General features: G+C 29.0%; 1 protein-coding gene across 6 annotated transcripts in view; it reads left to right on the top strand.

Moving 5' to 3' along the window:
* Nucleotides 1-27,793, top strand: part of LOC142328644 (sushi, von Willebrand factor type A, EGF and pentraxin domain-containing protein 1-like) — a 111,157-nt gene that overhangs the window by 15,191 nt on the left and 68,173 nt on the right. For 3 of the 6 annotated variants that reach the window (XM_075372519.1, XM_075372521.1, XM_075372518.1), the window contains exons 3-12: nt 264-396; nt 1,040-1,198; nt 6,332-6,454; nt 9,835-10,090; nt 11,623-11,790; nt 14,428-14,592; nt 18,169-18,348; nt 20,354-20,545; nt 25,031-25,228; nt 27,134-27,235. In XM_075372519.1, coding sequence (XP_075228634.1) covers nt 264-396; nt 1,040-1,198; nt 6,332-6,454; nt 9,835-10,090; nt 11,623-11,790; nt 14,428-14,592; nt 18,169-18,348; nt 20,354-20,545; nt 25,031-25,228; nt 27,134-27,235 — 1,676 coding nt within the window. Of the gene's footprint in view, nt 1-159; nt 397-1,039; nt 1,199-6,331; nt 6,455-9,834; nt 10,091-11,622; nt 11,791-14,427; nt 14,593-18,168; nt 18,349-20,353; nt 20,546-25,030; nt 25,229-27,133; nt 27,236-27,793 lie in introns of those variants that run through there. The other 3 variants (XM_075372517.1, XM_075372523.1, XM_075372522.1) reach the window with 2 other exon arrangements.

Here is a 27,793-nt window from a genome sequence, read left to right as displayed (position 1 = left end):
TTCATTTTGTTTTTTTTTTTTTTGAATCAACATCTGGCACATAAAATATTACATACGCTACTATAAAACTAGTCTGTTAGTCAAAGCATATTATATAATAACATAAGATTTTGTGTTTTTATTTAATATGGTGTAATATTTTATATTCTCTTAAAAATTGAAAAAATGCTTTTAATTAAATATTTTTTAATATCATTTGTGTTTTCATTTACGTTATGTAATGAGGAAAAATCACTTGTTGATATTGAAGATGGGTTTTTTAGTTTTGGTCAGAAGAAAAAGTTAAAGGATGTATCATCAAAATTAGAGAATTCTATTTTAAAATCTAAGGTAGATGCTCTTGGAGAAGTGCTTAAAAAGAGAGTGGATATCCTCAGAACAGCAGAAAAAAATCATGTAAGCATTATTACTATAATTAAGAATATATAAAGAGCATTATTTTTTGTATAATCTGGTGCTTGAGAAATTTTATTGCCTGTTTTTTTAAAAGGGTCTTAAAGGCATTAAAAGCGATCTTAAAATTTTTTTATAAAAATTGGTTATTTATTCAAATGAACGTATACACAAATGTTGTAAGTTTATAACTCACAAGATGGCTTATGAATTTTTTAACATACAGGTTGAGCATTTTTTGAAAAAAGTTCTGTTTGCAAATTTTTTTAATTTTGTGTATTTCTTTATCAGTGTTCAAAAAAAAAATTATGTAACACTTTTTACCATAGGACAGAGATAATGATGGGGAGGTGCAGACATGCTCTGAGTAGCAGTTTTATAGGTTGCTAAATGGCGCAATTTTTGTGTGAATAAATAATGGATATATGAAAAAATTAAGAAATCAAATTCAAATATACAAATAATCAAATTTATTTGTATGTATATTAGGTACCATAACAATAACGGTTGTAGGTGGCCTGATGGCAGATACAAGTTATATATTTGTTGTTATTGTTATTATTTAGTTATTATTGCTGAGTAAGCTGTTTTCTTATTTTTAAATAATTTTGTTTCTTTTATTAAATGTTGTTTATTTTTGTTAAAGCCACTTGAATTGATTTTCCTTGTCGATGCATCTTCAAGTGTTGGTGCTGAAAATTTTAAGTCAGAATTAAAATTTGTAAAGAAGCTATTAGCAGATTTCACCATATCAAGTTCTCATACCAGAGTAGCTTTAATATCATTTGCTTCTGCTGAGAGCGTGGTAAGATTATAATGTCATTTTATTTTTATTTTGTGTTTGATGTTTTAAAAAATAATTTATAAAGACTACTACTGTATTATGTTATTTACTTCCTTGTACGAAGTAAAGGAAGTATTGTGATCGAGAAAAATTTCGGTTTTCAGATTTTAATGAAAATATCCATTTTGACCATCCCTGAATCGATTTTGACTAGTTTTGACGTGACATCTGTAGGAACGTATGTATGTACCTATGTACATGTGTGTGTGTGTGTGTGTGTGTGTGTGTGTGTGTGTGTGTGTGTGTGTGTGTGTGTGTGTGTGTGTGTGTGTGTGTGTGTGTGTGTGTGTGTGTGTGTGTGTGTGTGTGTGTGTGTGTGTGTGTGTGTGTGTGTGTGTGTGTGTGTGTGTGTGTGTGTGTGTGTGTGTGTGTGTGTGTGTGTGTGTGTGTGTGTGTGTGTGTGTGTGTGTGTGTGTGTGTGTGTGTGTGTGTGTGTGTGTGTGTGTGTGTGTGTGTGTGTGTGTGTGTGTGTGTGTGTGTGTGTGTGTGTGTGTGTGTGTGTGTGTGTGTGTGTGTGTGTGTGTGTGTGTGTGTGTGTGTGTGTGTGTGTGTGTGTGTGTGTGTGTGTGTGTGTGTGTGTGTGTGTGTGTGTGTGTGTGTGTGTGTGTGTGTGTGTGTGTGTGTGTGTGTGTGTGTGTGTGTGTGTGTGTGTGTGTGTGTGTGTGTGTGTGTAAGTATCTCACATAACTCATAAACGATTAGCCATAGGTTGTTGAAATTTTGGATTTAGGACTTCTGTAATGTCTAGTAGTGCACCTCTCCTTTTGATTGCAATCAACTAGACCAAAATTGTCCAAATATGCCCAAAATGCAAAAAAAATTGGATTTTTGACTTTTTCTTAACTGCAGTAATAAGCCCTCATTGAGAGCTTTTCAACAATATATCACATGTGGTACTTATTTTCATCAGTTCCAGAGTTATAACCAAATAAAATTTTATGAATCAAACTTTATCTACTTTTTTTTTAATTTAAATATATTTATTTGTTATCACATGTTGTTAATGAAATAAAATTTGATGTACATTTCATTTTAAAAAAAAATGTGTAAGTGTAATTTAATATGCGTACAAGGAAGTCATGTACTGACCACATAATTTTTTTTTAATTATGCATTTTTTTATGTATATAAAAATTTCTCTGATATTAAATAATTTGACTCAAATTTCATTTTCTAATTTAAAATTTTTTGGTTTTGGGATAATGGTAGAAAAAATTTATCTATTAAATTTAAATGTTTTGTTCAGTGTCAAAATATTCCAATCTTTCTACATTAATGTTAAGACTTATACAAAGTCGCTAATCAAAGAGTCATTTCTGATTGTTATAAAATATTTCTGACTGGACTAAAGTGTGATTACAGAATGTATTTGCATAATAAAACAATCTGATTGATGTGGTTTATGAAATCAGAATACCGTGTTTATTCGAGTACCCTCCGCCACCGAATAAGCCCCACAGCTAGATTTTCTGGACCAAAAATCTAAAAAAAAAAATCGAGTATAAACCCATATTTTAAAGCGCAACAGATATGATAAAAAAATATGTAAATACGATAATATACAGAAAGTAAAGCAATTCGTTCAATTAAATTACAATATTAATATTACATTAATAATTAATTACTGTAGAAACTAGTTTAGTTCTGAATCAGTAGCCCAATAAACAGAAAAGAAAGTATCATGTTGAAAAGGATCATTTCAATACACTTTTAATATGAGATTTTATTTTTAATTAGTCACTGTCAATGTCTGTAGAAGAGTTATCGGTAGTCTCCACCTCGCTCTGCCAAAGTTGATCGTCTTACCTACCATCACGTTTTCCTTAATAATTCCATGGAAATACCTTCCCAAGCATCTTTTATCCAAACACAAATCTGGTTAAATTCTGGGAGTTTTATTTTTCCTGTAGGCGTGAGAAAGAAATTTTCATCAGCCATCCATTTACTGTACAGTTGTTTTAATGCAGATTTGAACGGTTTAAAAATGCAGACATCTAGTGGTTGCAGTAGAGATGACAATCCGCCTGGCATAATTACTTGGCCTGTCATACGCTTTTTTAAAATGTCTTTCACTTTATCAGTCGTATGCCCCCGATAACTATCCGTTACTAGCATACTGGTATTTTTTTTATTATTAAATCTCCTGATTGCTTTTGCCATACATACATACCTGTCCCAATCTAAAATTAAGGTTTCGTCCATCCAACCTGATTCCTGTGCTCTGATAATAACTCTGTTTACCTGTATGGTAGGAAGATATTTTTTAAAAACAATATACGCAGGTAATTTTGATCCATAAGAAGTAATGCAAAGCATAACACTACACCTTTGTTTTTCATTACCACCAGTGAGAATCATAACACTTTTTTCACCTTTTTTGTTTATGGTTTTGTCAAATGGCATTTCAGAATATACAGGGGTTTAATCAGCGTTTCCTATTTGAGAAGGCACATAGCCTTTATCTTTTCTAAGATTTATTATGTATTTGTGAAAATATAATACTTTTTGTTCATAAGCGTCTGGAAGTCGTTGAGAAATGGTCTTTTTTCGTATTATTGACTCATCATTTTGTGCAAAAAATTGTGTTTTCCATCAACGGCTTGCTTTAAAATCAACTTTATTCAATGAAACCGCAAATGCTGGCACACCATTTTTTAGTTCTATAAAATATAACTTCAATTAAAAAATTAAATTTAAAAACTTTAACACTGAAAATAAATTCTAATTCATTAAGAATAAACCACTTAACAAAAATTCGCATGCGTTATAAACTCAAAGCAAAATAAAAAAAAAACAATCAAATTTTAAACTTTATCTACGTATAAAAGAAACCAATATATAAAAGTCAGACTTCTTTTTTAATCAGGCATTTTTCTTAAGTATTAAAACCCATTGTTTTCCTTTTTTTTATTTTTTTTTTCAGTACTTTGTTGTTATTTATTTATGTAATTTTATTAATTTTTTTTGCAATTTTTTGTGATTTTTTCACAATTTTTTTGATTTGGGGTTGATTTATTAACCGATTTCACAAGCATATGATTAACACATTTCTGTCCTGTCAGCATAACCGCATTTCATTTTTTCCATAACCAAAGTCATACAATTTTTTTTCTATATCTGTGTATTTTGGTTTTAAGCCACGAAAAGCCTTTTTATTACCAGTGCCTTTCACCAGAAGTTGTTTCTTATTACGCTAGTCTCGAAATGGCTTTCATCTACATCAAATTTTCTTCCTGCCGCCCGATTTCCAATTTTTTCAGCCTGTTCTATAATGCGCAGTTTTTCATTTACTGTAAAAGATCGTAGACACTGTCCTTTTGTACTCATTTTAATGCCGTAATTAAAATAAATCACCATATTAAATTTTACAAGGTAAACTAAACAGATAAAATGCACATAACCGTCCACATATATAAAGAGTACAATGACTATGGCGAATAGACAAGAAGATGATGGGTAACTGATACTGAAACTGTAGTGTCATGAGAACCAGATGCAGCCTATACAGAATGAATCAGTATCATAAAAATACTGTACTTCGTTCCTATCGATAATATGAACAGGATGTCAATAATTAAGGATGTATTCTGTGTAAGCAGCTACCGGTACTGATAAACAAAATCCTCATGTAACTATACTTATGTGATTGAATTTAGGTACTTCTAAGAAAACGTTTACTTACATAAATAATCCTGGCCAAAGGCTATGTTTCAAGTAAGCCTCGCACCCTTATTTTTTCTCTCCAATTCCAAGAAAAAAAGTGCAGGGGATACTTGAATAAATACGGTACTTGTGCAAGATGCTGTAATGCTACATTTGTAGCAGATGTAGGGTTACTTTCTTGATATACAGGTTGTTTCTAAAAAATAGCAGAACAACTTCTCCAAACAAACATCTTATGCTATTTACATTAGAAAAAGTAGGAAATGAAATTATTAGAAGAAATGAAATTGTAAAATACACTGTAGCATATCAGCAAGTCCAGCTTACCATAGTGCAAATGACTGTGAGCCCTATAAGTTGTTGCTGATTGGCTTCGACTGCATGTGGCACTTTAAAACCTTGTGATAGCCCTAAAAAGAGTTGTTTAAGGTTCTTAAAGTTAATAAAAACTTCAATTATATACTATACTCAATACGACAATGGTTGCATGCAAAAAAATTTCACATGTTTAGCATATTACAAGCCCCATATTACAATTCCAGCAACATTTTGGTCATCCCTTGTCGTAAGCAATGATCATATCAAAAATTGTTTCAGACAAAAGTTTTAGATAATGTTTAGAGAGCTAATGACCATCTTAAACCAATTATTGATACTGTGCCTTTTAAGGTAGGTATGATGTTTTTGTCTTCAAAACCCCATTTTTACCACCCCCTGGGCTAATGGTTGGTGATATCAAAAAACTTTACTTTAAATAAGTTTTAGGCCCTTATCCAAAGAATAGTAGGAACTTTAAATGAATTCAATATTTTACTTAATAAGAAAGCCATAGCGATATTTGTTTTTTCGAAAAAGCCACACCATTTCCTACCACATAGTCCAATTTTGGTGGTTAATGAACTTGACTGAGATTTTGAGTAGCGTTATTTTCAATTTTCAAGGAACAATTTGAAAGTAATTGTTGCAAAATTATGGCAGTTGTTGTGTCCACAACACAGTGAAATATGCATCTATATATATATATATATATATATATATATATATAAATGTATGTATAAACTTTTGAGCTGATGGTGGTTTTGGGGTCTGGGGATGTGAAACACAAAGATATGTCAAAATTTACCTGAAGTCGAATTGTGGTACCCATTACAGTAGGTAGCTTATGAAATCTACCTAAAACACAGGTTGGAGATATTTACTATATAAATTAGAATTTTGAGCTATTCCAAGAATTATGATTTAGCTGTATTTACTACGTTACAAAGGTCAATCATCACTTGCTTTCTAGTTTAGGATGGCTCTGGAAAAACATCTTGTGTATGTCCAACTACAACACATCTGAATAAATTTAATTTTGCTGTTTTTATAAAGAATATTTGATATTTATCGGTCATTAAAATATATTTTTTTTAATATCTTTTGTAATTTTAGGTGAGACATATTGATCATATAAGTGTATCAGATGTATCTTTGAACAAATGTAGTCTTATGAATCAGCATATCAATTATTCTGGTGGTGCTACTTACACATTAGGTGCTATGTTACAAGCAAAGGTATTTATTTATAATTATTTTTTAATGATAATTTTGTTGTCGAGTGATTAACACCGTTATTATTTACTTTTGATTTGTCCACTCATTCATACATTTATTACCTATACAATCATATGGTTTTTATTTATATGGCAAGTCTGCGTAGGTTATACAGTTAGTAAATACGCATTTTTATATTTAGGAATGCCATCAAATTAAAAAAAGTTCTATTTTTAATATGACTATCACTGTGTTTGCATTTCTGCCTTTCATCCAGAGGTTCTAGGTTTGATCTCTGGTTAAAATGGCATTTATTCATACACTACAAAAGATTCATGTAATTATCATCCATTGGCAGCTTTTACAGCATGTCAGCCAGAATAAAATGGAATGTAGAGGAGTTAATTACTGTTGGGTTTCTCTGCTTCAAATCAGTTATATACATTCAACACCTCTATTAATTATTCCACGGGAACAGATTATAGATATTCTTTTCTTTAGTTTTTTTTGGTTTGGCTGAATGAAGATCACATAAAGCAACATTTTACTTTAATTTCTCTTTCTCCTGGTTGTTTTTTCCCCTGGTTTTGCAATAGTTCTTTATTCTTTTACTTTTTTTTTACCTTCTTCCTTCTGAAGTTGTTGGTTTATTCTATTTCTCTTGGAAAGCACTGAAATCTTGTACCAGTTTTCTGAACATTGTTCTGTCTTATACTATTTTTTCAGATATTTTTTATTTTTTAGGTCTTTTTGAACCCCTGAGGTGAGGTGAATTGATTTATATTCTTTTGTTGTAAATGTGGTTGAAGATTTATTTTTTTAATCTGTTTCCACTCATTCTGGACCAAGGAATTTGGTTATTCTTTTTCTGATGGAGTCTGACATTTTCTCATGTTCATTGTACTTATAAAGATCTTTATTACTTCTGAATTTGTATTCAATCCACCTATTTTTATTGTTCGTAGGATTTTTTCAAGATTTTAATTTTTTTTCTACTTCACCTGATTCCAAATTAAAGATGCATTTTAATCATACAGGCCTTATAGTTTTTAATGCATAATTTTGGGTTTTATTGAGATGTTTTTGTTATAAATTTTTTTTTAGACAAATTCAGTTTTTCCCTTTTTTGTTTGGGTGGATTCTTTATCTAAGCCATTGATTTGAATTATTTCTCCCAGTTATTTAAGTTTATTGACCTTATTGATTTTTCTATATTTTTTATTTAGGGACTCTGAGAAATCTTTGATGTTGCTTACAAATTTCTGTCTTTTTGAAGTTAATTTTTACTCTACTTTCTCTGATTTCTTTCTGTGGTTTACTTGTTGTGCTGCCATTTTCTCTGAGAAAATTGCATTTTCTCTGATAAAAGCTAGGCAGTAGATACAAATTTCTTTCAAATTCAGACCCAGTTTTGTTTTTTTGGTGTGTTCAAATTTCTTTCATCTTCTTTTCCCATTCTCTTTTTACTTTGTAGATATTAATTTTCAAAAAAAAAGATAAAAAAATTACTGGCAGATAAATGCTAGAATTTCTGCATTATCGGTCAGTATTTCATGTTTAAAAAGTAATTACTAGACAAATATTATGTATGGTGAAAAACTTAGCTGAAAAGTAGTTTGATTTCAAAAAAGCATGGGTTCAAAGGAGGCTATTTTGGAATTTAGATAAAACATAGAAGGCAGGCTTAATCCACCTATATAGTATTATATAGAAAGCCATGTAAATAATAGAAATAAAGAAGAAATTTGATAATATAAAATAGAGTGAAATTTAAGAGAAGTTTGGTTTTAATATTGTAAAAGTAAAGTTATTTTAATCTGTAAAAAAGTCAGCTGTGATTAGAGTAGAATATTTTTAGAGGCAAACATTCAATATTATGTTCCCATTAGTTCTAACTTGGATTTGGAAGAAGCAGTGCAGGAATTGAAAGAAAATTTTGAGTGTTTAGTGACTATCCAAGGGAAGAAAATAAAAATGTTAAGATTGATGATGACATTGTCATTACCAGTCTTAACATTTTGACAGAAATATAAAAAAAAAAATGAATGACATGAATTTATTGCTTGACAAGAAATAATTAAAGTAAAATAAAGGCAATGAAATGTAATAGAAAGGATAGAAAATGAGGATTTTACTTATTCTCATATATATATTATAATTTGACATTGTCTATTTGTATATATATATATATATATATATATAAAATGAAATAAGTGAATAGACATTTCTGAAATATTACATTACTGGATCATGTTGAATATTAGGTGGATTGATTAGTACAAAGTAAGAGAGATAAGATGAATTGAAGATTAGTCCAAAACAGAATCTTGTAAAGAAAATAATAAGTTGTTAGACTGTATGATAAGACATGCTTGTATAGTTTATATTTAAGCTGGTAGTAGAGAGGTGTATAGAGGACGCACAGTAAGACAACGATTTAAATAAATTAAGTGTATAACTGAGGATATAGAATCCAGTAAATATGCTCCGGTTTAAAAATTAGTACAGAAATCAAAAATAATGCAAAGTATTGCATAACTAGACAAGTTGCAGGTAATCTATTATTTTGTGATAACTTGCAGTAATCTAATATTTTTTGCAAATTGTATATATGTTTATTAAACTAATAAAAAAGATTATGTGCCTATTACAGTTAAAAAAAATTCTGATTTGGTAGGTAAATAAGTTGCTTACATAATTTGAAAGTAGAATACTTTTGTTGTCTTAGTTTGAATACATCCTGTTTGAAAGAACAAACTGGATGTTTGTTCGTTCGTTTTCCTGTTTGTTTGTTCTAGGCAGTATGAGCAGTTTATTTATTTATTTTTGAACATTATGTTCAATATTGAGTAATAAATATTGCTGCTATAAATAAAGAGCAATTTAGTGTACAGAATCAAAATGAGTTTTCATCAGTTGACAAACATTTTATTTTCATTTTCAGCTTGAATATATTTAAATTCACATTAAAAATAAAAATTGTATTTTCTTTTAACAGTAACATTTATGAGGCGATAATTTAGTACATTTAAAAACCAAACAAAAACTGTTATTCTACAAAAAAGTGTTTTTCAAAAGAAAAAAGAAACTTTTTTTTTAATGTCTTGAATGATTTTAAACTAAATATATTTTCACTAATCAGTGTCAATTTGTCAATAACATAATTTAAAGAAGCTGCTTAATCAGTCAATTTTTTCATGTCTGTAGTATATGAATTTATATATTCAAGAAACTACAAGGTAATTTCTTGAATGTAATCAATTTATTTAATATGTTTAATAAATTTCTGTCATAATTTTTCAAAATGTTGTTTACATGCAGAAAGGACTTGTAAATTTTAGTAATGTGTATTTTTTAATTTTAATATCCATTTCAAAATGTTATATTTAATCTTCTTACAGGAAATATTTTCAAATTCACGTTCTGGAGCCCATTGTGCTTTATTTCTTGTGACAGACGGGTTTTCTAATGGTGGGGACCCTAGGCCAGTAGCAAAAGAGCTTCGTGCTTCTGGTGTAACTATATTTACATTTGGAATCAGTACCGGTAATAGAGCTGAACTCTATGATATGGCTTCAGTACCTGGTCATGAACATTCATTTCTTTTAGATAGTTTTAATGAATTTGAAGCATTAGCAAGAAGGGCTTTACATGAAGGCAAGTAATGATTATACTGTAGTTTATTTGCTATATAAATAATTTAAATGAAATTATACTAAAATTAATATTTGTTATGTTTTGTTCATGAGAGCCAATAGTGAGATTTACTTAAATTTCAATGGTTTGAAAATTAACCATATTTAATAAACTATTTCAAAACATTTTCAATAACTTTTTTTTATGACAAATTTTAGTGATGAGCTGTATTCATACAGTTTTGTTAATTTCTTGTGGGTTTTTTTTACAGGCAATTACATATTTAGTGTATGTATGAAAATCATGTATTTGAATTGTTTTGTTCATTTATTGTCCTGTTATTTTATGTGCATATATTTTACAATATTCAAAGGTCTTAAGATCTTTTTTTGGTGTCTACATAAGTTTGTTGCTAATGATGTAAATTTTTTATTTGTGTATGAGATGGTTGGCAGTTGTTGACTCTATGTTCTGTAGGTAATGTGTAAGTGTTCATTGCATGCAGGTTGAAATAGAGATACAATGACTTTTAAATCAAGTCTTCCACAATAATGTTGTCATAATTATCATCTCATAGATAAAATCATAAACCTACAAACATTGACAGCCTTGATATTCAATATGGCCTTGATAGCCATGTATAAAAAAGGACTACTTTTTAATACTTTTGATCATTCTTTTTCATAATTTATCTCATTTTCTTATCCTTTGACTTATTGGTTTAGATTTGGGTATTGTTTAACCTCATGTTACATCTAAAATATAGGAGTTTATAGAGTGGAACATCCTAAGTGAGATTTGCTAAAAGAGTGCTACTTGTGAATTATCCAGGAAATGTAATTTCCTGGAAATTGGTGACTGGATAATTAGACTTAAAATGCTGATGTGTTTGTCATACAATAGAAAATATTGTAAACTGTATCAAGATAGTTACATACCACCTGGAATATTTCATGCATCTCTAAAAATAAAAGGTTACAAAGCAAAATACAAAATAAAAGTCAACGTGTCAGATTCCATTGTTAGGAACAACATTAGTTAACCAACGAGGTGATACGCATAACGTGATTTTTTTATAGCAAATCATCTCATAGAATAAGGGTACTCAAAGGCATAAAAAATTACATTAAACTTTTACTATGGTGTATAAAAAACTTATTTCTCAAAACACTCGAGTTACATGAAATTTGATGAAAACTGCGTATTAAATGAACAAACAGAATATCAAACACATTATTAAATTTCACACTGGAGGGGCTTGTTTTATCCTTTTTGAGATGAATATGTCATTACCAGCAGCATTACCTGTAACTCAACTGAAATTAACTTCTTAAGTTCCCTTTGAAGAAAATGTCTAATAATCTGTTAATGGATTGTTTAATATTTATAATTTCAAATTTATTTTATTGAAATCGGTTAAAAAAAGAAGCTAGGTTTTTATGCAGAGTATATTATTAACTACAAATTAAAAACTTATTCATAGTGAAAATAATGTATCAGTAAAATATAAGCATAATATATCTATCTACTGGTTGTTTTTAATTTCTTGATAGATTTGGCAACAGGCTACTATGAGACTGTAGAAGATGAAAGCCTCTGTGGTTCAGAATGTTCTTCAGAGGCGAGGTGTACTTGTGGTCTTCGTACTGGTCATTATGCTTGCCTTTGTCCACCTGGTTTTTATGGATCTGCTTTATTAAAATCATCAGAATCGTGTACATGTAAGTGAATATTATAACCACAACTAACAATCTGTATTAAAACAATAACTCTCCTTATAATCATGAAAGAAGCTTATTGGTTGTTTGCTTGATAGACAATAAATATTTTATTTTACTACTCTAGGTAATATAACTATTTTATAATATTATAGTACAAAAGTAAACACAAACAATAAAATGACATTTCGCTCCATATTCAAAGCTTTCTTAAGTATAACTGAAAACATAACCACCTACTTAATCATTTGTTAAAGAATATTGGACTGGTCTTATTTTTCAGCTAATCTGGAAATTTGATAAATAAATCATATAAATATATCCACCGGGATCAGGTATATACATATACCTAAACAGCAGTTCTTTTACAAAATAAAATCGAATCATATATTAATTGTTTATCATTCAATTTAAATAGATGAAATATATTAAATTATTCTAGCATATACACTACTTAAACCATCCATATCCGTTCTGTTGATAGAATTTTTACATTTGAAAATATTAATTATTTCAAGTATCAACCTCTTAGTTTTGTTTACGTAATAATCTAAAATGTTTACTTGTTAAAAATTAAAAAAAAATTATTTGTTTTGTTTTTAGATTTATATTATCCCTCTTTACTGTTAAGTTATATTTAAATTGTACTAAATAAACCACCTAGTACCGAATATTGAGATAAGGCATACCTTACCTTAATTTTCCATGAAAGTATACTTTCGTGGGATTCCACATCCTCAGTCACGATTGAAATAATTTGTTTATTTATAATAAAATTTTAAAAATAAAAATACTAAAATAATGATAATTGCTTATTAATTTACATGAGTGCTGCTATCAGTTGCAGTTTTTATAAGACCGTCTCTTATAAACACTGATGGTTTATCAAACTGAAATTTTATTTCTATTTATATATGTAATATTTTTTTAATATATTTGATTTTATGTCAACTTTATTAATTTCTCATAAACTCCTTCATACAGGCAATTTCAGACTATAAAATTCAACTGTATTTACATTCAAATAAAAAGAAAGTCTTACACTCAGGAAGGCCTTTTTTTATTTGTGTTAATATCAGAAACAGAATGTTTATCAACAGGGAGCCTTTAACACTTTCAAATCAATAACTTTATTTTATTTACATTTATTATTACTTTTTGTATTTTTTTTTAAATTTTGTTTTATTTATAGTCGCATCAGCAATTAAAAGTCATTAGCAACTGGAGTGTAATGGTAACTGTAAAGAAAAACATGTAGCCTTGAACAGACTCAGACCAACCATTTATGAGATGTGTGGTTAATTGAACCCCAACCACCAAAGAACTCCAGTATCCATGATATGATATTCAAATCTGAATAAAAGCAACTATCTTTACTAGAATTTAAACCCAAGAATCCTCGACTTTGGAATCAGCTGATTTATGATGACGAGTTTTACCACTAGACCAACCTGATGGGTTATTTTGTACTTTATTTATATACATAACCTAATTACATTGTTAATTTTCAGTATATTTAATTTTAATTACAACTGAAAATTATTTACTGCTAATTTATTTGTTATTGTGTCTTTAGCTAGTTATTGTTTGTTTTGTGCCCTTTTACAACTCAGTTTGATTGAAATTTTTATAATTTTATGGTTGTTTTGTGTTGTGAGCATTATAAAAAGGTTTAGTAATATGTAGATATGTTGTCTATTTTTTTAGAAATTGACAGGTTATAATATCATCTTCAGTCCCCTGTAAAGTCTTGGGATTTATCATTTGGGTTAGGCAAAGAAAACCACTTTAGACCAGGTTCTAGCTTTCATTTGCTGTTCTTGGGTTCAATACCTAACAAGTATCTGGATTTCTCATAATTAATTCTCATAAAATAAATATACTGATGCCATTGAATACCTTCCTTCCTGTTAAGAATGTAAGAAGCTGGAATTCTCTCAATCTGATGCTTTTATAAAACTGGAATATCTCAGAAATTGGAGTTTGGAGTTGAAGGTCAACTCAACTAGGAATGCCTTTTCATTTCCTTGTTGAGTTAAAGTCATGCATTGATTCACTACAGGAAGGGGCACATTAATCTACTGCTTCACACTATCTGTCCCAATTTTTCTTATGGCTTTGATGTCTATAAAGCTACTGAGGTACAGGAAGCAGTCAGAGTTTGTCTGAGAGTAATAGTGTTGTATTGTTGCTAATATCTGATACTAGGTATATAATGCTGAATTTCATCTGCATTTTACTGGGTTTATCATGTGGATGTGTATCAATTTTTTTTTTTTTACTTGGTGATGAAAGCCATTGGGAAACCACTTTATTTCTCATTTTCCTCAGGAAGGGTAGCATGAGATGCTCATTTTATATCATTTTTGGGACTGACTAGTGACTTGTAACAAGTTGCTTATAATCATTAATGGTTATTGCACTTGACATATATGCATATAGAGTAAGGGTAAAATTGGTGTTTAAATTTACAACATTTTTGGTATAATAATGTTACCAAATTTTTATATTTTTATTTACAAAATACAAATAATACTATAATACAACATATTAATACTATAGTTTTTTTATTGTTTTATTGTTTTCGTTGTTTTTTATAGTTTTTTTTTACATTAAAAAATAAGTAATTTTTTTGTTTAGTGTGTCCAAATGGTACTTACAATGATGGCTCAATTCCTGGTGATGTCACTGTTTGTATACCATGTCCAGATGTTAATCATGTTACATATGGTCCAGCAAAGTCTCCAAAAGATTGTTACTGTAAACAAGGATTTAAACCATCTAGAAATAGTGGTAAATGCCAAAGTATGTATCATCATTACTGTAATTATATTATTGTTGAAATATTATTTAACAAAATAATTATTTATTTCAAAAATTTCTTTGGACTTCAGTTTAAATGATAGATTGCATATGCAGTTTATATAATGCTTAATCTGGTAGTTTACATATTTGTTAGTGTTGATGTAAATCAGATGTTTTACTTTAATCAAAATTTAGATGTAGTTGTGATGACAGCTTGTTTTGTTTTGTTTGTATGCTTAATTTTAACTGTTTTGTTTTGGCTTAGTTCCAATGTATATTTGTACACTCCTAGCACACTATATGCACTTCGCTCTATTAGATGTTGAAGTGTGTGTGTGTGTGTGTGTGTGTGTGTGTGTGTGTGTGTGTGTGTGTGTGTGTGTGTGTGTGTGTGTGTGTGTGTGTGTGTGTTTGTTTCATACATTTAAAAAATAGAAAATATTATTCATCTTACAGTTGATAAGTATGTATCAAATGCTTTAAATAGATAAAGTATAATAAATTGCTTATTGGTCACTTTTTTGCTTCACATTTCCTTTTACATTCACACATTGCCATTTTTTAAATTAATTTATTTGAAACAGCTTTTACTTACTTATTTTTACTATATAACATTTTTTAAAGAATTTTTATCAAGAGAAGATGACCGTTTCCATTGAACCTTCTTGTTCCGCAAGATGGTTAACAATTATTGATAATTCATTTATTTTAAAATAAATTATATAAATTAACTTTAATATATTAATTTAAAAGAAAGAATGACACCAATGATGTAATGCTATATTGATGTTGTTTTTAAAACAGGATGCAAGCATATTTTAAAATTTGTATGGTAAAAATAATCATGAAAACGGTTGTAATAAGGAAATATTTAGAGATCCCAGATGTCTATTTTGTTAGACATGAGTTGTTTTATTTGCTTATCAAATAGAATAGTATATAAAGGGTTTGAAACAGCAAAAGGAAAATAAAAAGGGGTTTTCTGAAGATTTTTATTTAACTTGAAACTTTTTTAATTAAACTCTTTTAATTTAATTTAAAAATATATATGAAAAAATAGATTTCTCCCACATTTCAATCATAATTCAGCTACTTTTGAAGGTACAATAAAGAAAGAAAAGGCAAATTATTAGGCTTACTATATTTGTTTGGGTCCAACCCAGGACATATTTTTGAAATTACTTAAAATTATTAACAGTTTACTGAAACATTACACTTTATTTATTCAGTTGTATTTTTCACTAGATATGACTTTTTTGAGAAATGGGGTTTGTTTGTTTAATTAATCATAAAATTTACGACAAGAAAGTTCTGAATTAATTTTAACATTTAGCAGATGTTTAACAGTGGATACTGAAAGTCTACTCCTTTCTGCATACAAATTGTTCTCCATAATTGAAAAAACTCTCTCAACTAGAGCAAATGTCCCAGGCAAAGACATTGCAAACTCAGTCGTTTTAGAAATAATGTAACATGAAATATCAGTCTTTTGAAACACCTTAAAAATTGCTTTTCACTTCCTTCAATAGTATCTGGTACTTTTTCAGAACTTGAACCACAACCTACCCTTTGGTTTTGAATTACCTGGTTCGACAATGTACTTTCATCAAATAGGTCATCAATATTTACGGAATCTTTTATAATTTCATTAACAACTTGTGCACTCTATTCTAAATCAGATCAGGCATAAATTTCAGTTCATAAATTTATCCACTGAAACTTACTAACATTATCAAAACTGGTTTTCCACAACTCTTAAGTATTGGATACTAGAATTTTAAAAATTGTCTATGCTTGAGAATTTTTGTTCCTGAACATCATTATTTTCTTTTAGAGTGCATAGCAATTCTTTGACAAAAGATGGTATAAATTTGTGGGTTTTTCTTTTCTGAAGTTGACAAATTAATTCAGAATATGTGTGAAATGCTTCTGTTGCTGTAATAGAATTAGCTTCCAATTGCAAAACTACATTATTAAATAACTGTAGAGTACCATATAAAAATTTAAAAAACAGTTCACTTTCTAGATTTTCAAAAAAATCATAAAATTTTTGGTATTTGTCACAAGATAAGAAGTATGATTTTAGGCCATTAAAAATGGAAAGAATTCTTTCTATTGCAGGTAACAAACTAAGGAATTATGTGCTGCTATGAGATAATACTTTTTTGTAATCTGTTTCCACAAATTCACAAAATTCTTAAGTTTCATTACTCTCACAGTATATATGTGAAAATATTTATAGATTTTTATAACAATAACTTTTGTATTCAGGGATAGAAAATCACATGCTGTTTGTACTGAATTGTGTACAATGTGGGCTGAACAACCAGTTCCTAAAATACGTCTATCTAAATCTCTTTGAACTCTTCTGAACACATTTTCATTCCCCTTTCTCTTCACACCACCAAAATTACTGTTAATGTTATCAGCAGTATAAGAAACCATCTTTTCTTGAAGTTTGTATTTTTGCATACACTGCAAAAGATACTGAATCAAAATTTGTGCAGTTCCACCTGACACTTCATCAAAATTTAAAAGTTTAACTTGAATTTCCTCCTCCAGACTGAAATATCTTACAACAATCAGAACAAGTTTTACTTCACTTCTGTTTGTGCTATTCATCATTACTGTTACATAATTAATGTTTTACAAAGAATGCAACACATTATTATTTTGCAATTATTATATAAATGGCAAAATAACTAACAATTGCCTTGGTTTTGGTTCTATCTGATGAAAATTTTGGGTCATATAACTTTTAAATAGTTTGGATGTGCAGTTTGATATTTTGAAACTGAGTTCGTGTCTAGCAGTGTGGTATGAAAATGTAGTTTCTTTAGCAGCACACTCCAGATCACTGTTATTGTTATTCCAATCTTTGGCTTTAAAAAAATTTCTTATTTGCTAAAGCAGTAGCATTAATTGCACTCCTATGTTTAGCTGTTTTCATGTGGTCTTCAATACCACCCATTCCTATATGTGCAACAGAAAATTCTGCAGTTCATAATCTGCAATAAACATGTTCATTGTTATTGTCATTAGACAATTACAAAAATTTGTAATCCTGTTGCAGGTTAACATTAAACACTTATTTCATTTTGCCCATTGCTAAACAATGACAAAAAACAAATTGAGATAAAATGATCAAAAACGTGTAGATGAGTTACTTCACATGTGAAAACATCATTAACATATTGCCCCTATTGTGTTGCCAAATGACTAATTAAAACATTGTGGCGAGACCAGTAGCCACACCTCCATCAAAATTGACATCAGCACTCGCTTCAAGGTCAACTGAGAGATGCACGGCTGTAAGTGAATGTTTAAAAATGCGATATTTAACATGTCGGTATAAAATTTTAAAAAATCCTCGCCAGTCATAAAATTCTTAAACCCTGGCATTTTTGCAACCCCAGACAGCACTAAAATACCAGGACTGTCCGGGCTAATCCTGGACATATGATAAGTGTAACTAGATGTTATCTTTTGAAGTTAGATCCAGTATTTACGATTGAATTGTCTTCAATGATGACATGTAAAGACTTGATTTTATTAACAAATTTGTTTTTTTTCCAGTGGTTCATTGTCCAGAACTAGACATTCCAGAAAATGGTTATATGATACAAGGTTGGTGTAGTACTGTAATGAACGCAGGTTGTGGTATTCGTTGTAATGTTGGGTACTCATTAGTCGGATCTAGTGTTCGATTATGTTTACCTAATGGAACTTGGTCTGGATCACCCACTGAATGTGTTAGTAAGTATTTTTTATTAATTTAATTAATACTTTTTTATTGTTTTAATAATAATAATAATAATAATAATAATAATAATAATAATAATAATAATAATAATAATAATAATAATAAAAACTACTATTGGACAATAAGCCTGCAGTTGATAAGACTAAATAAATTATAAAATCTATATTCAAATTTCATTTAAAAATTCATGTTAAAGTGAACAGTGTGAAGTAACAAAATGGTGACAGTACTGAGTAAACTTTTATTTTAATCATGTTAAATATTTTGTCCTCTGAAATTTTACCTTCCTTTAATCATGTGAACTTTAATGCATATATATTAATGTATATAAGAGTATATCTCAGTTAAAATTTACTTTGTAAGCTTTTAAAATAAATTGTAACAAATAATGTTATGAGTTAGTAGATAATAAGAAAAGTTATCACTAGTTTAAAGTTCATGACTGCAACTGTAATTCAATATTTAATATCAATTCAATTCATGTGATTCAGTATGGTGTATTTGTCTCTAAGCCCAGCTTTTGTTTATATTAAAAAAAAAGTTTACCTAGTTTTTGTAATTTATAATTTCATTTGAAATTATCAGTTTTTTCAAGGTTATAACTCTATCATCAGTTTAAATAATGAAAAAAAAAAAATTAAAATAAATACATATTTTTTCTATAGTGGTATTGTGTACATACATTTCACAACTGTGTTTTCATATGGTGTGTGATATGTTGGAAACAGACTCAATTATTGAAATTCAACTTCAAACAACATGATGATGTTATCACTGACATGTCCATGATAGAAGAATGTGTTTGTACAGTACCAGTATAGAATGATGTTAATTTATTTTAATGCATTCTATAATTTTTTTTTTTTTGTTGATGATATCACTACATAAGCATGAAGCTTTGCACAGGGTATGGAAATGGAATAAAGTTGTAAGCTATACTCAAAAAATATTTTATCTGTTGATAACCTCCAGCTTAAAATGGCCAATTAAATACGCAAAGAAATAAACTCAACTATCTTTATTAACTAAGCTTAGTTTAGTGTTAGCTTATATCTAACTTTAGAGTTAAATTTAGAGAGCAGTATATCATGGATTTTTAGTCACTTAAATGCAATTTGAGAGAAAAGTCTTTATTTTATAGAAATTAGCCATTCAGTACATGCTAAGAAAAATTAATACATGTAAACAAGATTATAAAGGTCTGTTGTGTTAGTAGAATGACAAAGGTTACTACAACCTTTGTTATTAATTTATCAAACTAATAATTGATTGTAAGTTGAAAGATTTTAAAAGAAATTGAGACACCCATCGTTATAATAATCTAAGTAATGGAACAAACCAGTTTGTGAAACTTCTAGGATAAAATTATAAGCATATTAACCACCTTCTTTAAAGGCAAAGTTCATATGACATTAATAATACATGTGGATTTTTTTTTTCTTTTAGTTGAAAAATATTCCTACTTCATTGAAGATTTTAATATTAGATTTAAATTAAACTACTGGGCTTATCTTATATTCAGTAGTCACCAGAAATGGTATTTAAAAATCTACTAGGTCTTTTACTTCTCGATTCAAAACTAAGGAAAATTTGAGAGATACATTTTGGAAAATGGAACTGAATTGATTTGTCATTGGTTCTTGATCCAAAACCATTACAAAGACATAATTTTCTACTGAAATTAAAATATTTTCTACTATCTGTTGACAGCTTAATTTCCCTGATAATATTTTTTCTTATTCTATATTCTTTTGATATGTGAATTCATTATATTCCATGGTCTGATATATTCTGGGTAAAGTGCATGAACAATATAATTTAGTATCTAGTATAGAAGCCTGTTTTATTATTATTATACATATATATATATATAAAACAGGCTTCTATGTATGTATATATATATATATATATATATATATATATATATATATATATATATATATATATATAGCAAGATGAATGTACAGAATATTTATTAAGTCTAAATTTTTCTTTCAGTGAAGAGGTGTCCAAGATTACAGCCACCAGAAAATGGTAATATAACATGTACTTTTGATGATGGAGAGGATAAGTTACCATTAGATTCTGAGTGTAACGTATCATGTACAAACGGCTATACGCTTACCGGTTCTACAAAAAGAACTTGTCTACCTTTATCAAAATGGGATGGTATCCCAAACAAATGCAGAAGTGAGATAGATTAGAAAATATAATATTAGTGTAAAATTAATTTATTATTTTGTTAGAATGTTATATTATGTGCTCTGGGGATAGTGTTACGTTTATTTTTAATATTAATGCTTTATATCTAATGGCATGAGGTAGAAATATTCCCCAACACATGGTTATGGTGTAAAGTTAAATAGCAATTTTAGTTGTTCCTATAATTCTGTAAATCATCACTAATCAGAGTATTTAAAAAACTATTAAAAAGCATAAATAAAATAATATAATTTAATTTATGTTTTATGCTAAATTTTTGCATTTAGAACAACACAAACAAGCACTGAAATTTTGATTTCGGATAGTATTTTCACATTATCAAATGTAAATTTTATATTAATTATTTGTATATAATTTAAAAAAAAAAAAATTAAAGCAGTTTTGGAGTTTTTTTATGTGTATGTATGAAAGCATTTTAATTCATATGAATTTTCATGAAAAAATTTAGTGTAGTTTTTTCATTCTTTGGATGACTGAGGATCATGTGAAGCAACATTTTGCATTCATTTTTCATTCTTCTGGGTGTTTTCTTTCCTGGTCTTCCAATACTTCTTCTTTCTTTTTGTTTTTACCTTATCTCTTCTGGCCAAATATATTGTTGTTTTCTTTTTTCTTCTTCTCTTGGAAATCCTTGAAATCTTGTACCAGTTTTTTGAACATTGTTCTATCTAATACTGTTTCTTCAAATATTTTCATTTCTTTTTTAACCACTGAAGTCTTTTGATTTCCAATCTCTTTGTTGTAAATGTGGTTGAAAATTTGTTTTATGAACCTGTTATATCATTCATTCTTTTATATTAGTTTTCACCTATTTTTATCAACCTTATTTTATTTTTTATGGGTTTTTCAAGATTTTTCCTTTCTCTTTTTTCTGTTGCATTTATTTCACCTGATTTCAAACTGAATATAATTGTGATGCGCACAGGCCTTAAAGATTGATTATCATATTGTAATGCCTAATTTTGGATTTTATTGAGATTATTTTTTTTTTTGTTATAAATAGTTTTTGTTAGTTGGTTGGCCAGTTCTATTTTTAATTTTCTTTTTTGGTCTCTATGTAAACTATTGATTTGAATTATTTCTACCGGATATTTGAAGTTGCTGAGTAGATGATTTATCCTTACTTCATATTTAGGGACTTGGGAGAAATCTTTGCTGTTGCTCATAAATTCTGTCTTTTTGAAGGAAATTTTTACTCTTGCTTTGTGATTTCTTTTAGGTGGTTTAATTGTTCTGTTGTATTTTCAAGATTCTCCGAGAAAATTACAATATCTGTTAATTCCAATTCTTTTCAATTTTGAACCCAATTTTATTTGGTGGTGTGTTTTAATTCCTTTCATTTTCTTTTTTCATTCTCTTATTAATTTCTTTAGACTCAGTTAAAAAGAGTCTGTGATAGACCATCCTCTTGTTTTATTTCTATTTTTATTTTAAATTACGCTGACAGTTTTCCACAAATTTTACTTTGGATCTTGTACTTGTAAGGGTCTGTAATTGTTTTGGAAGCCACACCGAATTCTTTTACGATATTAAATAAGGAAGTTTTATCAATTGAGTCCTATGCTTTTTAAAATCTACAAAGATGGTTACATAATTTTTACACTCGACATTTTATTCCTTATTATTGTTTTAAACTTGCAGATTTGTTCTGCATACGATCTTTCTTCTCTTAATCTCCATTGGGATTCTACCAATGTTTATGATTGATTTGTTTCTATTTTGAAGTGGAGTGTAAGTTCAACACTTGCCAGTTCCCATCTCAACGTTGAGTTTATTAAACTGTTTATTTTTATTTATTTTCAGGAGTACTTAATGGCTGATTGATTACAGTAATTCAAAAATGTAATTATTTATTAAACTTGCTAATTTTATTTGTATTATGAATTCTAAATATGAATTGTAAAGCAGGTCATTTTGTAGTGATCACTAGATAGCTTATAGCAATGAGTAACTTATAGATGTAAAAATTAATTCTTTTGATAATAAAACACAGTATGTGGTTATAAAAGCAAAACATTTATGGGCTATTCCATTTTAATTCAACATATTTTGAATAATTTTATTGCATCACTATTTTTGATTTTGATGATATTTGGTATATGATAACTACCCACTTTGTAATGGCCAAAAAAATTTTTTTATATTTAAAAACAAATTTTTTCTTTGGTAATAGACTATTTTCTAACTCACCAACAGGTAAAAACAGCCATTTTCATCACTTTTTCCGTGAGTTGTAGCATTCTTATTTTACATCATACAGGGGTCAAAAAGGACTTTTTGGAAAGAGTAAAGATGGAAATTTATCTTAATTACTCAAAATTCATTTTGTTACGTAACAAAATCTTTTAATATTTTCTGTAGTTACATTTACAAATTGCTGTTTTTTTTTTTTATTTAAATTTTGGGTCCAAAATAAATAATAAAGGGCATAGGGTAACAGACCTGTTTTTTAACTTTTTCATAAACATGTAATATTTATGGTTAAAAATTAGAGAACTCTCAGAAGTAGAGAAGCCCAACTACCAGCAGAGGGAGAGTTAAAATAAAGTAAAATGTAAATTTTTGAAAAGCTTTGAGTGCTCAGAATAAGATGAGAAAATATTTATTAATATGTTTAAATTATGTATATCTGTTTTGTTTTTATTGTTCTTAAAGCAAATGCAAATTAACATTGCAAAATAATTATTGGAATAAAACTGGAAGAGAAAAGCACTTAACAACTATTCATAAATGGTAAGTATCTAAACAGTTATAGACTTCCATTGTTAAAGTCATCATCAGTGGTAAAAAGGACTCAATGAGATAAATGTGTGTGAATAAAAAACTACAGTTAAATAAATAACACAAAAGAAATATTATTAATAAATCTAAATAAATAGTAAACATAAAATAAACAATAATTGTGAAGCAATATAAAAAAAAAGAAGATATTTTGACTGGTTTTCATAAAAAAACCAAATAACTACAGAATGATGTATCAATTTGGACAATTAGATGAAAGTGAACAGTTAATGTTTTAATCAGTTGGTATTTAGTTTGTTTTCAAGACTGATTCAATCTTAACAGTAATATTATTACAGATAATAAGGCTAGTATATTCCAAATGTTTCTGATGAAAGATTTGCATAATTTTCATATCATTTTTACATTTCTTTACATATAAGCAAAACAATTTTTATTGTAAAATATATTTGAGCTATAAAATACAGAGTGATTTTTTTAGTCCTGTTACCCAATTTTAAATGTAATTTAAGAAAGGGAAATTTAGGTGGAATAAAAAAAATGTATTTGTAACTTACAAAAGAGGCCATTACTTACCTTGGAGGCCAAGGTAAAGGGTAAAGGCCAAGGGTTTAATAAGCCCTTGCTTATTATTCAATCATAAACGAACTCTTGCAGAAAATCCATGGATTCTCGAGACGTGTAGCATGTAGTGCCGTCTTGCTGAAACCAGCAATACCATTCTTGAGGTTCCAGGAGGGACATAAATTGGCACACAATATTCCTGTATACTTCACCATTTACAGTCTGTTCGAAGAATATGGATCCGACTATACAATGATGAGATATTGCACACCACACACACCAATTTTTTCAGGATGCAAAGATTTGTCTTGTAAAGCGTTAGGATTTTCAACCGCCCAAATCTGACAGTTTTGACTGTTCACATAACCATCGAGTGGATCCAAGCTGCATCACTAAAGAACACTATGTTTAAAAATTCTATTCTGTTATCATTTATGAGAGACCTAAACTGACAGCAGTATTGCAATCGCTTGTTTAAATGTGGAGGCTGAAGCTCTTGGACAAATCGTACGCGATACAGATACAATTTCAATTTTTTAGCAGCTTTCTGAACACTCTAATATGACAAACCGACTTGCGTGGAAAGTAAACATTTCCGTGGAGAATTGAGCAGTCTTACTTTCACATTCTCTAAAACATTATCTGTCAAGAGAGTTGGTCGACCACTACGTTTTCTGTCGCAAATACTACCTGTTTCTCGAAATCGGTTTGCTAGCCTAGAAATTGACATTTTTTCTGGCGGAGGAACACCAATAAATTTAATTTGAAATGATTCTTTTACACTCGCGTACGATTTTGTAGCAAAATATTGTTCAAGAGTGAAAACTTGTTCTATGGTAAAACACATTCTGTTCGTAACACGACCGGAAACAGCACAAACATTTACACAGCTCACGGAGAATCAACTCACACTGCCGTATCTATACCAGTTGAGTAGTGCTACCAACTTCGTGTCACAAAACAAAATTTCCCTTTCTTAGAAAAAAATGACTAGACATTAACAATTGGGTAACACTACTAAAAAATCACTCTGTATTACAAGGTGAGACCATTTACTGTAAATCTTGTAAAGCAGTTAATTACGTTAGTAATTTGAAAATAGTCAATTATTATTCTAACAGCATACTTATGATATTCTTTTTTTAGTTATTCAGTGTCGTTCATTACCAGAAATTACAAGTGGATACTATAATCAAAAAAATTGCACTTCAGTGAAAAAACATGAGTTTGGTACAGTTTGTAAAATTAATTGCTATCCTGGGTATGAACTTAATGGTCCAGATACTCGAAAATGTGCTGGAAAAGGGACATGGACTAATAAAAGGGAAATAACTACTTGTATTGGTTTGTATTTTTTGTTATATTTATTGATACTGTCTTTAAATTATTAATTTAATGGCTGATCTCCATTAGCAGGTTGGTAACACCTCTGCTTCAAAGATGGTAACACCATCTTTATTTAAGATTCCATTGTCAGTTCCAGTAAGAGCAAGGCATTTTTTTCTATGTTTAAAATTAATTGTCATCCATCATAGTGTCTTTAATTGCATGTCAGCCTGTTGTTGCCATTGTTTGAAAAAATATTTATATATTTATTCTCTAATATTGATTGTAATTGAATGAATCTTTCTTAATTTTAAACATAACATAGAATGCCAATAATCTTGTATAATTTGTCACTAATTAGGACTTAACATTAAAGTTAATTTAATAAGTTAATAAACAGACAAGTTTATGTGCATATTTTTATTCCTGATTGAAAAGCTTGCAATTTGAGTAAGACTTAGATTGATAATTTGTTGGGCTTGAGGAAGAAAGTAAACTGCATGCTTTATGATCTGATGGTTCCACAACTGTAATGTTTCGTGTGTAACCACAAACATCTGGAGCTGAAATAGGGCTGAGGCTGCCACAAATTAAGAGTGCCGTATATATCCAAAAACATACTAAAACATATTAAGACTCACTAGAAGATGCAATATCCATGACTTTGAGAATAGCATTCTCTGTGTCCTTGCCTGGGTGAAACCTCACTCAGGCAACTTCAGGATTGATTTCGTAAAAGTCAATCTATAATTAATAAAGAGGTACAAAACTTTTTCAAACATCTTTCCAATTACTGACAAGAGTGTCAAAGGCCTATAAGAAAAATGGGGTCCTTGTCTCCAACTTTAAAAAGAAGTTTCATTTTAGGGTATCTTTCTTTTAACAAACAGAAAAATAACTAGTAAAGAGCATTCTGTTAAAGATAAATTCCAAGAGAATGAACAAGAAGCTTCACCGTGATTCCATCAAATCCCAGGGTTTTATTTCTGCAGAAAAATTATAAATCAAGACAAGTAATCAGAATGAAGATTAGCAACTTTCTTTTGGCTGCAGATGATATGAGATTTCATTGGTGTCATCATCTGGCAAGAGATTGCTTAACAAAAATATTCAAAACATAATCTTTGTAAAAATTATATCTCCCTTGGTTGAGAGAGCTGACAGAAAAAGGTCTTTCTTTTTTTATATCCTATACAATACACAACATCCCATAGATCTTTAGTTCTCTGTTCCCAAACAAAGGAGCGCCAAGAATTTCTTTTAGAAGTCCTAACTTCATGAAAATACTCGGACTCTTGCCTACAATATAATCAGCAATTAACACTGTTCACCAGACAGGATCACTCTCTTGTTAAGTAGCTTGTCTGAGCTGGTTCACAGTTTGCTTCACTGCAGTCATCTCTTGAGTCCAACAAGTAGCAACTCTCTGCCAACTCGTATTACAGGAATTGAATTCTCAGATTCTCAGTGGCATCAGTGAATGCCAGAGAAAATTTCTCTGCCAGGTACTCCAAATGAATGTCATCCAGACTTAAGTCTAAGACAAGGAATCTAGCTGAAAGAATATTAATAGATTTAGGCCAGTCTGCTCTCCTGTGCAGGAAGTGCCCCTTTTTCTTGTTTAGCCTTCGGGAATTACGATTCAATTATTACTTCAGAGGTTGAATGAGGATGATTTGTACAAGTGTAAATGAAGTGTAGTCTTGTGAAAATGAAAATTTAGCATGTAAATTTGAACAACTTCCTTCCAAAAATATTGAATTCAAATAAAGTACAACCAATAGTTGTCATAAAAGTTTGTTTTGGTTTGTATTTATCTTTACGCAATCTATTATATTGTTTTGAATTTTTCTAAAAAAAAATTGTTTGACAAGTTCTGCTTCATAATATTTTATCTATAATTGAACATGTTTTCTTACTTAGATATGACTCCTCCATTATTGCAGTGTCCTAGTGACATAACTGTTGTTACCGAGCCAGAAGAAGGTTATGCTTGGGTCAAATGGACAGAACCACAGCCTCAAGGTATGAATTTTTTATATTTATTTGTCTGATCAAATAAAATGTTTATGTATATGTATACAAATATCAGCAGTTAATTGTTTAGTTGTCATTTAATTTATTACATATTCCACAGTTAAAAAAAAAAAAAAAAATTACTACAATTGTGATGTAATGAAATCAGTTCTCAAGTACAATGTTTTTTTAGTGTCTGGTCTATTTACACACTCATGCATGCATGTCTATTTCAACATATGTGTCTACGATGTTGTAATAAGTAATTATAAAAAAAAATCCTTCAAAACCACTAAAATAGCAGACTTAATACAAACTTAGCAATTTATATAATTATGTAAAAAACTTTTTGAATTTATGTTCATAATTTCAGATTAGCATTGTTGTATTATGTAGACTCAAAACTTACATAATCTATCTCAATTCATATATCATCTATCTCAATTAATATAATTTTCTGTGAATAACGGTAATAAGTTTAATGGCAGTAATTTCTTGGCCTTTAATCGTTAAGTTTATTGAATTTCTGTACTGCTAATACTACATAAAAATCACTTTAGTCACTGC

This window comes from Lycorma delicatula, chromosome 8 (genome assembly GCF_047948215.1).
Source record: "Lycorma delicatula isolate Av1 chromosome 8, ASM4794821v1, whole genome shotgun sequence".
Lineage (NCBI taxonomy): Eukaryota > Metazoa > Arthropoda > Insecta > Hemiptera > Fulgoridae > Lycorma > Lycorma delicatula.
This window is presented reverse-complemented; position numbering and strand designations above follow the sequence as displayed.